At 41.1% G+C, this 15094-nt stretch overlaps 1 protein-coding gene across 1 annotated transcript in view; it reads right to left on the bottom strand.

Annotated features, from left to right (window-relative positions):
• Positions 1-15094, bottom strand: part of E2F1 (E2F transcription factor 1) — a 75935-nt gene that overhangs the window by 19180 nt on the left and 41661 nt on the right. Inside the window, exons 3-6 of the mRNA XM_089673229.1 lie at positions 14421-14640; positions 9688-9837; positions 5263-5377; positions 379-583 (exon numbers count right to left, since the gene is read on the bottom strand). Coding sequence (XP_089529355.1) covers positions 379-583; positions 5263-5377; positions 9688-9837; positions 14421-14640 — 690 coding nt within the window. The remainder of the gene's footprint in view (positions 1-378; positions 584-5262; positions 5378-9687; positions 9838-14420; positions 14641-15094) is intronic.

Raw genomic sequence — 15094 nt, 5'->3', positions numbered from 1 at the left:
GAGACCTTGCAAGGAAATGCTGATGGACCATCATATGTCCATGTTATATGCTCCTCCTCACTGGTTGAAAAAGGGGGGAGGGTATGTGAGGCACTGCCTGACAGAATCGAGGGCAGCATAGATTTGATGAATATCTCAATATCTTAATAAATCCTGTTTCACAGAGCCTTGGTCTCCATTCCTGGGTCCACATCTTATTTGATAGCCAGACTTAGTTATTATTCACAGCAGTGTACTCTTTATACATGTGAGTTGATTGATGCTCAGGGCTCTCTCTGCTGTGAGAGCCTGCTGCTGGGCGAAAAGGCAGCGCTGACAGAACACTAAAAAAAGTACATGTAACTTGTCTTGAAATTCTCTCAAGTCATCATTTCTTACCTTGGTCACATGTCAGTAGTCCTAGGCCGATATCCTGGTCAGGTATTAATGCTGAAGATTCATTTAAGCTGTGGGTGCTGGGTGATTGGATGGAATGTGAAGCTTTAGTGGGGCTTTTAACAGGACTACAGACCCCAGAAGAGTCATCTGGGCAGAGGAAAACATCAATAGGTCCTTGGGTACTTTTCAGAGATATCTGCAAAGCCTTAAAGGGAAAGAGAAACACATGCAAAAGACATAAGGACCACATAAAGAGGGTTAGTAAAAACAACTCAACATATTTTAAAAAGTACTTCTTTATTAAAAAAAAAACAAAAAACACACATCCCACACTATAAATGGTAGATTTACTAAAACGGGAGCACTCAGAATCTGGTGCAGCTGTGCATGGTAGCCAATCAGCTTCAAAATTCAGCTTGTTCAATGAAATGATAAGTTCACCTTTCGGAACATGTTACACCCCAAAAAGGTCCCAAAAGGACCAGCCCCCCCCCCCACTTGCCAATTCCACCCCCCGATCTTCTGTTGTAACAGCTAGTGGGGGATCTTCTCCCCTCCTAGCTGTCACAGTTTAAAGAAAAACATGCAGCACAGCATTCTGTGAATGGGAAAACTACAAGTCCCAACAGTCTTTGTGACTGTTGGCTTGTAGTTCTCAATGAACTACCGTGGCACTGTTGAGCACCCTGGTAGTTCAGTGATTCTTCCTACTAGTGTGCATCTGCCTGCCCGTATAAGGTACGAGCAGACAGATACACTGACAGTCTGTAGGAGTCCTGCATGGCGCTCCACGAAAACCAAAAACAAACAAATCTCTCTCTCTCTCTTCAAAGTTTATACAAATCTCCCAAAAAAAAAAAAAAAAATCAACTCAAATGTCCATATCCCATCCATGATCTTTGTAATAGTACTGGTGTGTACAGGACAACTGTAGCTCAGTTCACCTCTGGTGTATCAGCATACCGATCATACGTGCACCTTCACCAGTTGTGCGCTCACCTTGTATATATGACCAAACCGTTAAGCGAGGCCATATAAAAAACTTTTGTCCCTTGTATGGACTGACTGTAGATGGGATTATTATCCTAAGGTTCTGGATTCCTTTCACTCCTATTGATCCACCTCCGCCGGTTCAGATGCCATAAGAAATAATCAAAACATAGTACTTTATCCTTTATAAAAACATTTATTTATAAGCTGTATTCCACTTACATGTGTTAGATGTTAATGCGCTTCCTATAGTCAAAGTGCTTCAAACACCGCTAGCAGTTCTCTCATGTAATATTGCTGGTACCTCTCTCACTGTTCGTATGAACATTGTGACATCAGAGCCCCTCCCCTACGCGTTACGCCACTGCGTCACGTGGCTTCATCAATGGGAAATGATTGGACGGCATAGCACTCACTCTCTTATATAGGGTCTGTATGGTGGTGGCCATGTTCCTGTGGCTTTTATGCTTATGTGGTAAATATTGCTATCTCCAGAGCTATTTAGCCCACATTTTTATAAATAAATATCTGCACTGTGCAATCCTTCATATGTATAATAACTATAAGGTAATCTAAGGGTACTAATTCACACTGCGACCCCTTCACCTAAACGGTGATCCCAGTGTGTACCACTACCGCAGCTGGCAACACTAAACACTCCCTAAACAATCAGATAACGTGAATCATATATAATTCACAATATTCATTCCTTACACATGAATGTGAGCACAACCTAAACCTACATTAAAATGTTTAAAAACCAAAATAATATAACATATTAAATGAAAACAAAATTAAAAATCTTACATATAACCATAATAATATAAAATTAAAATGTGATGTATTGACTACTAGATATATATATATATATATATATATATATACACACACACACACACACATATATATATATATACACACACACATTCTACCATATATTAAATATCTATATATTTTTACCCCAATCTGATGAAATATATACCCACACCTATTTAGTTGGTATGAGTGATACTAGATATTGCTAATGAAGCATGTTAAGTCAAAATCCTAATTCAAACCCAGCGGTGAAAAGCTTTTCATTTCATGGATCAACCTTGATTCTTTTTTTGCTTAGTTCTCTAATTTTATTATCTCCTCCTCAATGACTAATATGTTTTTGCACACCCCAGAATTGTAGTTGACTGGCATCTTTATTATGAGCTGATCGAAAATGCTGTGCTAAAATGGTGATGTATGAAATATATACACACACACACATATTATATACAGTATATATATATATATATATATATATATATATATATATATATATATATATATATATATACACACACACACAGTAATATATATATATAAAATATATCCCCTCCCTCTTAGATTGTAAGCTCCTTCTTGTATTGAACTGTATCATTGCTGTATTGTCTCCCGTTATATTGTAAAGCGCTGAGCAAACTGTTGGTGCTATATAAATCCTGTATAATAATAGTAATGTATTTAATCACAGGGACATTTCAGGGCGTACAACACTTCTTTATTATTTTATTTTTGGGTTATTATAAACCCTGCTACAACTGTAACATCTTCCACAGGCATAGAACCCTGTACCCTGGAAGAAGCTGATATTAGATTTATTGTTTGGAGGTTCAACAACATTTTTTACCAATTTGTCCCTCAGATTGGGGGCTTTTCTGTATATGAATTTAGGTTGTGCAGGGATAATCTTCTTGAGATGCTTGTCTTGTTTTAATATATATTCAAATGCCATTGAATAATGCGCTCTATTGCTTTATGCGGTTTGTTGTATTCCAATACTACTGGTATATTTATTTCCCTTTTATCTGCAGATTTGTTATCTCCCAACATCACATTCCTATTCAAGCTCCTTACTTTTGTTCTTTCTTTCTCAATGATTTCTTGCTGATATCCATTCTGTATAAATCTGTTGGCTATGATTTCACTCATATCAAATAAATAGGTGTGGGTATATATTTCATCAGATTGGGGTAAAATTATATAGATATTTAATATATAGTAGTATATATATATATATATAGATCTTAGTAAATACATCACAATTTTATATTATTATGGTTATTAGTAATATTTTATTTTTAATTTGGTTTTATTTTCATTGAATAAAATGTTATTTTTTTTGGTTTTAAAAAATGTATTGTAGGTTTAGGTTGTGCTCACATTCATGTGTAAGGAATGAATATTGTCAATTATATGTAATTCACCATATGTGATTGTTTAGGGAGTGTTTAGTGTTGCCAGCTGCGGTAGTGGTACACACTGGGATCACCATTTAGGCGAAGGGATTGCAGGGTGAATTAGTACCCTTAGATTACCTTATAGTTATTATACATATGGAGGATCGCACAGCGCAGATATTTATCTATTTATAAAAATGTGGGCTAAATAGCTCTGGAAATAATAGCAATATTTCCACATAAGAATATAAGCCACAGAAACATTGCCACCGCCACACAGACCACAAGAAAATGGCGCTGAGGTGATCCCTATATAAAAAAGTGAGTGCCGTCCAATCATTTTTCCCTGATGAAGCCATGTGACGCGGTGGCGTAATGCATAGGGGAGGGGCTCTGATGTCATGACGCTCATATGAACAGTGAGAGAGGTGCCAGCAGGATTGCATGAGAGAACTGCTAGCGGTATTTTAAGCACTTTGACTATAGGAAGCGCATCTAACACGAGTGGAATACAGCTTATAAATAAATGCTTTTATAAAGGATAAAGTACTATATTCTGATTATTTCTTATGGCATGCAGGGGTGATTTGCGGACAGGGGATGCAGGGGTGAGTTGCGGACAGGGGATACAGGGGTGAGTTGCGGACAGGGGATGCAGGGGTGAGCTGTGGTTGGGGGGTGCTGAGGTGAGCTGTGGTTGGGGGGTGCAGAGTCGAGCTGTGGCCTCTCTGCACCCCTCCAGCAGCAGCTCACCTATGCACCTTGTCTGCAACTCACCTGTCAATTTACCTCTGCAACACCTGACTGCAGGTCACCTTTGCACACTCCTCCCCCTCCACTGCACTCATATGATTGGCTAGCTTTGCAAAACACAGCTGTCAGCAGCCGGCCCCTCTCTATAGTAACTCCCGTTTCGGGTCCTACCTTCCCACACAGTGCACCAAGCGCACTCACTCACCGCTCCACCTCTTCCCCATTGGCCGGCGATCACCCCTGCGGCATCGACTTCCATGCATGAGGCTGCAGTACCAGACGCCCCGCAAACCACTGCACACTGCGCCTACAGATATCTGTTCCTTCCCTGTCCCACAGTGAGTACAGAGGTAGGGAGGTTCTGTGGGAGTGGATGGTGCTGTCACTTACAAGAGGGACTGTCACTTGCAAACACAAAAGCCGCGCTTCTGTATTTATAAGAGACAGTAGATATTGGTGTGAACAGGGCCAGTGGTGGAACTGCGTTCCACCATGTTCCGGCTGAAAAGAAAATCCCGGATCACAACTAGGTCTTATACTTTAGCAGAAATAGTACTAGGCCTTATTTTCGGGGAAACGGTCTCATTTTAGGGACTGATGTCAGATTTTCCATGTCATGACTACAAGAATGCCCTTACTGTCATGACACAGCCTGCCTCCAACCAAAAAGCTGTAGTCAATGGACTGCTGCTCGTCCCATGGAAACAACAATCTTACTGCTGCTGTTTAACACTTATGGCTAAATTATTAACACCAACCCCAGATATAACAAATTTCCTGCTCACTTAGCCATGGCAATTTCACTGTAAAAACTTGCAGCATAGATCATGAAAAAGGAGATCTGAGAATCTGTACTGTTTTATCTCTCTATGCAGGCACTATGGCACATTTTTTTTGGTCCATTTATGCTCTTTCATTGATCATTTCTTACCTCTGTTGGATCAGAAACCTGCATATGGGTCTCTGATGGAGCTTTGATGACCATTAACATGCGCTCCGATGGGTCTGCAATGCTGCGGAGGTCCTGGCAGGTGACATACCCCAATGTAGAAATGGTCAAGGTAAATATACTAACCGTCATCTCTTATCAAGTAGATTTATTGTGGGTAAAATGGATATGTGGCAAATTCTCACAATAAGCTGCACCAGAAAGGCTAAAAGGAAAAGTGAAGTAACTCATAACCACTAAAATCACCCTCCACTGCTCAGACTGCATGAAAACCAAAGAATGAAAAATTAAATCTGGTTACTGTGAGCTATTGCACTTTGAACATTAAACGCCACCATCTCTCCCACCCCACACGCCAAAGTCCTGGGTGTCACCCTGGACTCCCACGTCTCCTTCCTACCCCACATCCAACTGCTATCTAGATCTTGCAGGCTCCACCTCCGCAACATCTCCAAGATACGCACATTCCTCACCCCAGACACCACCAAACAACTCGTACACTCCCTCATCATCTCAAGCCTGGACTATTGCAATTCCCTTCTCACTGGCCTACCCAAACGAACGCTATCCCCACTCCAGACGATCCTGAACTCAGTGCCTAGACTCTTCCACCTCACCAACCGCTCCACATCTGCCTCCCCCCTCTGCCAATCCCTTCATTGGCTTCCAATTGCCCAACGCATCAAATTCAAACTGCTAACTCTGACCTACAAAGCCATCCACAATGCCGCCCCAAACGACATAACTGACCTGATACCCAAATACTACCCTACCCGTGCCCTCCGCTCCTCACAGGACCTCCTGCTCTCTAGCTCCCTGGTCTTCTCCTCCCACGCCCAATTACAGGACTTCTCCAGGACTTCCCCCATCCTCTGGAACTCCCTACCCCAATCCATCAGACTGTCACCTACCCTCCTCACCTTCAGGCACACCCTGAAAACCCTCCTCTTCAGGGAAGCCTACCCCAACCTCACTTAACACCTGACCTCACCTAACAACCTCCTCCACTCCTCCCACCACTCCATCCCTCACAGCCATCTCCTCCTGTACCACCTTCCCCTCCCTCTTAGATTGTAAGCTCGAAAGAGCAGGGCCCTCGAACCCCTCGTGTATTATTTTGTTACTGTTTTGTCTCATGTTCTGTCCCCCTTGCTACTGTACAGCGCTGAGCACACCCTTTGGCGCTATATAAATTCTGTATAATAATAATAATAATAAAGAGGTCCTATCAGATTTTGCTGGTGCTAGGAAATAAATCTCACAAGGCTATTAAGACCCCCGCATAGTAACCCTATCAGTGCGCACTATGCAGGGGCTTTCACATTCAATCTTTTAAGCGTTTTCAACTGGGGAAAAGCAGATCGATATTCTGGTAGATAGGAGACAATGATAATGCCGCAAATTGCTGCAGCAGAGGGAACTACTGTAAGTAGATGAATTAAGAATTGCAAGCATGTCTTCAGCAGAGAAGGCCAAATGCGGTGATATGGTCTCTGAGTGCACCACAGCAAACATTTCAAGCATTTTGGACTATCTTCCTTTCCAAGTCAAACTGCATGGTGTCCTTATATGTAAATTTCTTCAGGCATTTTTCTTTTCTGCATTCTCACTTGGTGATGCTGCCAGTAACACTTCCTTTCTAAGCTGACAACACTCACCATGTATATAAAGGAGCAGCATTGTCACCCTCAAATATGAAGGGCTACAACCCCCCCCCCCACCCTCCATAGGAGTGGTGGGAGGTGCTGTGTAGTCCACAGATTAATTGCTAATTAATAACAGCAAGAAGCAAAGAGTTTAAACTCACTATATTTCTGGCAGGATCAACAAGTTTTGCTTGTGCTTATTGAACAGATAACAGAATGCTTTAAAATGGTACCATTAACGGAACAAAAGGAGCAAAGTGAAGATCGCAGTTGGGGATCACTTAAAGGGTTACTCCACTTTCGTGATGAAAAAAAAAAGAGCAAATAATTATATCAATTCAAATTCAAAATCCTAACACTGACGTACAAAGCTGTCCACCACACTGCCCCGAACTACATCACTGACCTAATATCCAAGTACCACCCAACACGCACACTCCGCTCCTCACAAGACCTCCTTCTCTCTAGTTCCCTGGACTCCTCCTCCCATGCCTGCCTCCAGGACTTCTCCAGGGTGTCACCCATCCTCTGGAACTCCCTGCCCCAACCCATCAGATTATCACCTACTCTCCTCTCCTTTAGACGCACCCTGAAAACCCATCTCTTCAGGGAAGCCTACCCCACCCCCTGCTAACTTGCCAACCTCCTCCACTCTTCCTACCACTCCATCCCCCACAGCTATCTCCTCCTGTGCCACCATCCCCTCCCTCCTAGATTGTAAGTTCGAAAGAGCAGGGCCCTCAGTCCCCTCATGTTTTGCATTGTATTGTTGTTATTCTGTCACATTTTCTGTCCCCCTTTGTAATGTACAGCACTGAGCGAACTATTGGCGCTTTATAAATACTGTATAATAATAATATCAATAATAATAATTCTTTAAAAAAAATAGTGTTTACAAGTCATCTTGTAATTGAATGTTATTAAAAATTACCTTTCCTTTTCAATCTGCAGTGCTGTATTTTGAAATAAGGCTACCAAAAGGTGTTCTGTACACAGATGGTGTACAGAACGCCCCCTGAAAATGTCATTCTGCTTCTGTGATTGGCTCACAATTTTTCCTAGATGTCTACACTAAGATATAAGTCAGTTTTTTTGCATCTCCTGCAACAAAAATTTCATTTTTGGTGAATACTCCCTATGGGAAAATCACATCTAAAAAGGGACGTAGACCTTGCCAGTTTATGCATTGGAACCCTACAGGTGCAGCAGCTGATTGAGAATTACAAAACCTCTCCCATAAGATGCACTCTGCACATGGATACAGACAAACCTCTTTCTAAAGAAGAACAAAAGGTTGGAATTTGCAACAAAGTTTGTTAAAATCCTTACAATGCACATAGATGACTGAGATAGGAATAGTTTGTTTTTTTTTTTTGCAACAAAAGTTGAGTTACATTTTAAAGTGCAAGCTCACCTTTAAAAAATAAATAAATGAAAAGGTGAATCAACACCCTCCCCGGTCCCTGCTGTACTAATCTCTGTGGGTGATGAGCTGTCAGTGCCCATGCAGTCAGTGTAGCTGTCTGGGGCATCTGTTCCTCTCTTTCTTTCTTTAGGGATTCTGAAATGGATCAGAGCGGTTCTGATTGGTCAAAGTGCGGATATGACCGCTTTGGGCATTCGTTCACCTTTTCATTTTTTGTGTTTGGATGTGAAAGCATGGATAAAAGTAGCCTGAATGTGCCCAAAACACAATTATGTGTCAAAATAGTTCATACCCTTCTATTGTACAAAAATGTATCACAGTATACTGTCTGGCATTGTATGTGAACACTTTGACCCTAGGTTCACATCTGCGCGGGTGGTGCCGCTGTGGATCCGCACGAAAATCTGTGCAGCCACACCACCCGCACAGAGAATTGTGGAACCGCGGGCGGGTGCCATTAGTTCTAATGGCACGCCGCCCGCACTGGAAAATGCAACCGTACTGGGAACCGAGGTCCCCGTGCATGCTGCATTTTCCAAAGACATGCAGGGAATTCTTACCTGCGTGTCACGGGCATGGTAGTCCATTCAAATGAATGGGCTCTCTTGCCCGTGCAAAACGCGGCCTGCACAGATGTAAACCGGGGGTGAAGGTACATCCAGAAGATCACCAGCTGCCAGAAGAGGTATTCCTCTACTCCATAACCCCCCTAATACTAAATAAGATATTAAACCTTGCCATCCGGGGAAGGGGTGTGGGGGTGTTTGAAGGTACCATTATACTAATATGTACCTGATGACTGCCAGGTTATCACTGGGGAAGATTACCCTTTGTTTCCTGAACCAGATTTACAACAGGTAGTGAGAGGAAATTCCACTGAGGGGAAAGCCATAACGGTCACTGGAACAAGCGTTCCTATTGGAAGATTTCCCTTTTATTCCTGTTCTGACAACAGTAAAATGACATTGATCATCATGATGAAGAGGAAGAACCACCCCAGGGAATGTAAGCAGCAGTAAAAAAAACAAACCGCAGTTATACCCCACCACTATGCTACGACTATAGATACAATGAGACATACTGTACATGCCAGCCCAGGGCCAAACCATAGGTGGAAGAGATCAGGATCTGCAACCTAAGCTGCTAAGGTGGTTCACAGTTCATGGTGGCTCAAGGACCTTGTACCACCACTGCAGACATACCAGAAAATATGAAAAGTGATCTATAGTTTTACAATTTTCTCTTCTTTTTTTTAACTCTGCCCGAAATAGAGGTCTACAAGGTTTTATAGGGGTGACTTCTCATGACAAAGATGCAGGATTACAAAAAGGATATTGTTGGCTCTCAGCCTCCTCAGTAAAAAGTTTCATTTGGGTGGTGCACATGTGAATAAGGTTATCCAAGTGCTGCTCTGTGGCCAAAAGGTCCTGGCACTCTTTTACCAACGTCTGTTGCCTGTTAGATTCCACCACAGACCGGTTACCCCTACAAGAACACAAAAGAGCAGAAACAAAATAACATTAACTGATATTGGGAGGTACCTGAAAATAAGGGGGTGCACAGTAAAAAAAAAAAAAAAAAATACAGTTTTCATCACCTAAATCAGGAAAGAACAAATAAATATGGAAGCTGCCACTGATGACTAGCTTTTACAAATGCAGGGTCCATCATCCTTGCTTTACCATTTAGACCCAGTTTACACCATGAATTTTAGCCTGCTTTGGTAGTGGCCTAAAACATTTTATAGAAACATTCACAAAAGCACTGCTGTTTTTGATCTTCCTCCTCTGCAAGACCGCAAGTGCCTCCAAACCAGCTTTGGATACATACATACATACACGCACACACACACACACACACATATATATATATATATATATATATATATATATATATATTACACGCACAGCTCAGCATAAAATGAGTACACCCCTTTTGAACAGTAAGATTTTAATCAATATCTCAATGCACACAAGAACAATTTCCACAATTTTAGCAAAACTGAGTTTTATAGGACATTTGTTTAGCCCATAACATGAACATAATGTTAACATTATAACTTAAATTACAAAACCTTCAGTTTTACTCAAATTAGTTGATGCAAAAATGAATACCCCCAAATCAAAAACTACTACATCCAGTATTTTGTATGACCTCCATGATTTGTAAGGACAGCACCAAGTCGTCTAGGTATGGAATGAACAAGTTGGCGATATATTGCAACATTGATCTTTTTCCATTCTTCAAGAAACAACCTTTTTTAGAGCCTGGATGCTGGATGGAGTGTGATGCTCAACTTCTCTCTTCAGAATTCTCCATAGGTGTTTGATTACGTTCAAATCAGGCCACTGAATCACTTTCACCCTGTTGATCTTCAGACATTCAACAGTGACCCTTAGATGTGTGTTTTGGATCATTGTCATGTTGGAAAAGGGCAAGGAGTGATGGTAGCATCTTCTCTTTAAATATAGAGCCGTACATCTGTGCATTCATGATACCATCAATAAAATGAAGCCCCCGACACCAGCAGCATTAATGCAGCCCCACAAAAGGACACAGTCACCACGTTTCACAAATTATTTTTTTGCACATAGGCTTTAGGAGAGGCTTCCTTCGTGAATGACACCCATGCATGACATTCCTCTGCAGTATATGCCGTATTGTGTCATGGAAAACAATCACCCCAGTTTGGCGGTCTACTTCTTCAGCTAACTGCAGTGAACTTGCATGGCGATTTTCTTCAACCCTTCTCATCAGAAGACACTCCTTTTGGAGGTCTTAACTTCTGCGGATTGGCCTGGATGTCTTTGTAGGATGGTTGCAGTTCCATCTTTGTTAAATGTTTGTATTACTTTTGCTACAGTATTCTGACTGTAGACTGTAGTAAAGCTTTGCTGATCTTCTTGTTGCCTTCACCTTTCTTGTGTAAAGAAAATATTTTCGTTCTCAGGCCTTGTGACATTTCTCTTCCATGTGGTGCTATTGCTGACAGCATGAAATAGGAAAAGGTTTTCTTTGTTAAGAAATGCCCTTTTATATGTCTGCTGGACACCTGTTTAATGAATAATTAGACTCACCTGTAATTGAATTCTTGTTAATTAGGATTTTGTTGTCTAAAATTTAGCTCAGCTCCTAAGACTTTCATTGGGGTGTATTCATTTTTGCAACATGGTCTTGAATGAATTTGTTAGGAAAAATACCTTTTTGTGTGTGCAAATTAACAAATCTTGCTTGTAATTATTGCCCAGAATTTGTGGGAGTATTTTGTAGTATAGTGTCAAGGTTTTCTGACAAATCTGTTGGGGCGTACTCATTTATGCTGATAGATACACACACATAAAATAAAAGAGGCCAATTCACTCCAACTAGACAGTGCTGAAATATCAGGTATTCTGCACTTTGCCTGTAAGAAAAACAGCTTTTAGCCCTTTCGCTGCCAGAGCTGTTTGTGTTCTTGCACATGTTTAAAAAATCATTTTAGGCCTGAAGATTGCATAAACCCCCCAAAACATTTTCTGAAAGCAGACACCATAGAAAATAAAAAAAATAGTGGTAGTTCCAATTTTTATGAAACACGATATTACCGCAAAAGGTAAAGATTTCAGTAAAAAAAAAAAAACACAACGTTAATTTTAGGGTACACAAACGCAATAAATGAGCCAATTTTATTATAAAAAAATAAGGTTGCACCGCATAAATAGATAACCAACATGTCAAACCTTAAATCTGTGTTCCCATGAAATGGCGACAAACTTCAGCACTCTATATTTTGTATAAGCAATGCTTTAAAAGCCCCCTACAGGTCCATTAGTTTAGCGTTACAGAAGAGGTCTTGTGCTAGAATTATTGTTCTCACTCAGGCGTGCGCAGTGATGTGTAGCATGTGTATTGCAATTCATGTTTCCATGCGTAGGTTCCCCCAACATGTGCGTTTACATTTCCACGTGCTTATACGTGTGGATGGGGCGGGGGCTCAATTTTTGGGGGAGGGATTTTGTGCTTGTGTGTAACTTTAATTTTTTAGCATGTAATTTTTTTTTTGTTTTACATCACATGGTGATGATTTATTTTGACAAGTTCTCTTTAATGTGACATCCAGGGTCAGGAGACCCTAGATATTTTCTCTGCGCGCCACTGAATGTATTGCAATGCGATCTGTATTTTATTACATTCTTTCATGGCCATACTGGCTGGGGAAACTGACATGGGGACCCAGAAGTGATGTCAAACACGTCGCTTTTCAGGTCAACTGGCAACCGCTAGGTCGGTCCAGGGCCTGCAGACGGATACGACATATAGACCTGGTGGTGAAAAGGTTAAAGATCAGTCCACTCAAAACTGATATTTCAGTGTTCAGTAGATGTGGAAGTGTCAAATACAAAATAGTTCTATTAATTTGTGTTGGAAACTATTGATCAGTGTTTAGGTTCCCAGGTTTGCACACCAGCTGTTGCCATCAGGGGTCCCCTTCTCCCTGTATATATGTCATGGAGAAGATGGAACACACAAAGATGAGTGGAAACACCCCAAACTACTAGATGGACACTAAGTTGGAAATTACAGAAAGAAGATTTTGCTGATGCGAGTATTCAGGACACAAGAAGCTAGAAGCTCACCACTCTTCAACTAAAATACCACATTTAGGCCTCATGCACACAGGGAGTTTTTGCAGCCACTTTTAAGGGTCAGGCATTTTTTTTTCTTTTTACAGCTTCCAAATGTGTCTCAATGTTATCCTATGTGTCCATGCACGCATAGACGTTTAGATGCTTTGATTGGCAGGGGCTTTTAAGAGCTGTAAAAAAAAAAAAAAACCCACTGGCAGTGTGTCCAGAAGCAGCAGTGTTTTGTCAGAAAAAACGCTTCTGATGCGTATAAACACACAAAAACGCGTGTTACCGCTAAGTGCTTATAGCGCTTGAGCATTAACCTCCTTAGCGGTATTCCCAAGTGTAGTTCGGGGTAAAATTTGAGTACCAAGAGCGGTAACCCCGAGCTACACTCGGGCTTACCATGCAGCGTTGCTCAGGGAGTCCCTGCAGCACTTACCTTGTCCTTCGCTCCCACGACGTGTCCCCTGCAGCGTCCCAGGCCATCTCCTCCGGCCGATGTCGGCATCTGGCTTCCGTGTTCCGGTCCCCGTGACGTCGGGACATACGGGCACCGGAACCAGCGGCAAATTTGAAATTTTTAAAAAATGTAATTTTTTTAAAATGATTATTACATAGTAAAACATTGCTGTTTCAATGCATTTCACATACATTTTGTCCCGAGTGCTTTGTCCTGCGCCCTGCCTGCATTTTGACTGTTCTTTCTGCCTGGAAACTTAAAAATGTCCATGGCGTCCAAAAAGCGTCCCTTTACGTCAAAAGCGGTTTTAGACCGGCTAGAGAACAGCGATAGTAAATCAGAACCACTTGCAGAATTGAGTGATAATGATTCGTGGGGAAATTCGTCATCAGACACTGAAAACGATTTTGCGACTTTGCTCAGCGATGTGCGAATTTGCCTCTGTATTTCAAATTTCAGTGTTTTTGGTTTGATTATATTATTGAATTAAATTTATTATTATATTATTATTTTTTATGATTATTTATTAAATTATAATTTATGATTTCGTGTTTCAAATTTTATCATACCCGGGATGTTTACTAGACTCTTGTTCGGACAGATTTCAGTGAGTTATTCCTAAAAATTACAGCCTACAATAAAAAACTACATATTTCCATGCAAAAAAATGGTACCGCTTTCAGCACAAAAAAAATCGGAAATAATCAGACCGCCGAGGAGGTTAATACAGTGGAGTGGCCAGAATAAATTATTATTCTGGCCAATGAAATTAATGCCAAGGTGCGTAACGCCTGTAAAAGCACCTAAACACTTGTAAAAGTGTTAGATACTTGTACAAGCGTCAAGTGTTTTTTTAGCCAAAATGCTGCTGCCAAGAGGAACCGTGTTTTTAAACGTCCTGTGTGCATGAGGCCTTAGATGGCCGACCCATTAAGATTCATTACATTAGAGTGCAGATAATCAAAAAAGGTCGCAGGATGCCAAGTCTGATCACTTACAGCCACTGAATGTGGTTCTTGGATTTTTTGGTAATCAAATTGATCCCTTCAAGGACATTAGTGATATCATAGATTCTCCTTTTTTGGACATTCAGGACTTGAGCTGCCCAGTTTAAATCCACCACACCATCAGACGACTTGCTAAGGAGCTCCAGGAATCTTTTTGTTGTCAGATTTAGAGACGTCTCATATCGAGACCTCTCTCCTGGGGACCTCACTCCTGCACAAAGGTGAGACAAGAAGCAAGGTTTAAAAAGATGCACAACAGAAGCAATACTCTTGTAAACTCTCAAAAAGGAAAAAAGTCAAACATTAAATCGAGAAATAAAATAAGTATAAAACTGTATCTGTGTGAAGCAAAAGGCTCTAATTAGATGCTTCTGCCTGAGCAACCAGTTGGATCCTCTGCCTTATATAGAACGTATCCCTATCCTTGTCTATTCTATGAGACTGAGGATGCAGGGGCTCATGGAGAATATACTGTGTATTTTTCACTTTTGGTCCCCTTCAGTAACAATGCACACAGTGGACTCCATTCACAAAGCAGTATCTACTGGTTTAAGATCCGCAGAAAATACCTCTTAACACTTACCAAAATTTTTTTTGAAATTCACTAAAATACCACATGAACTATTTTATGAAGTGATTTGGTATTTTAGTAGTGAACTAGCGGT

This window comes from Staurois parvus, unplaced genomic scaffold (assembly GCF_062004578.1).
Source record: "Staurois parvus isolate SC_StPar_1 unplaced genomic scaffold, SC_StPar_1.0 ptg000137l, whole genome shotgun sequence".
NCBI classification, from domain to species: domain Eukaryota; kingdom Metazoa; phylum Chordata; class Amphibia; order Anura; family Ranidae; genus Staurois; species Staurois parvus.
The sequence above is the reverse complement of the archived record's forward strand: the minus strand, read 5'-3'. Positions and strand labels throughout refer to the sequence as shown.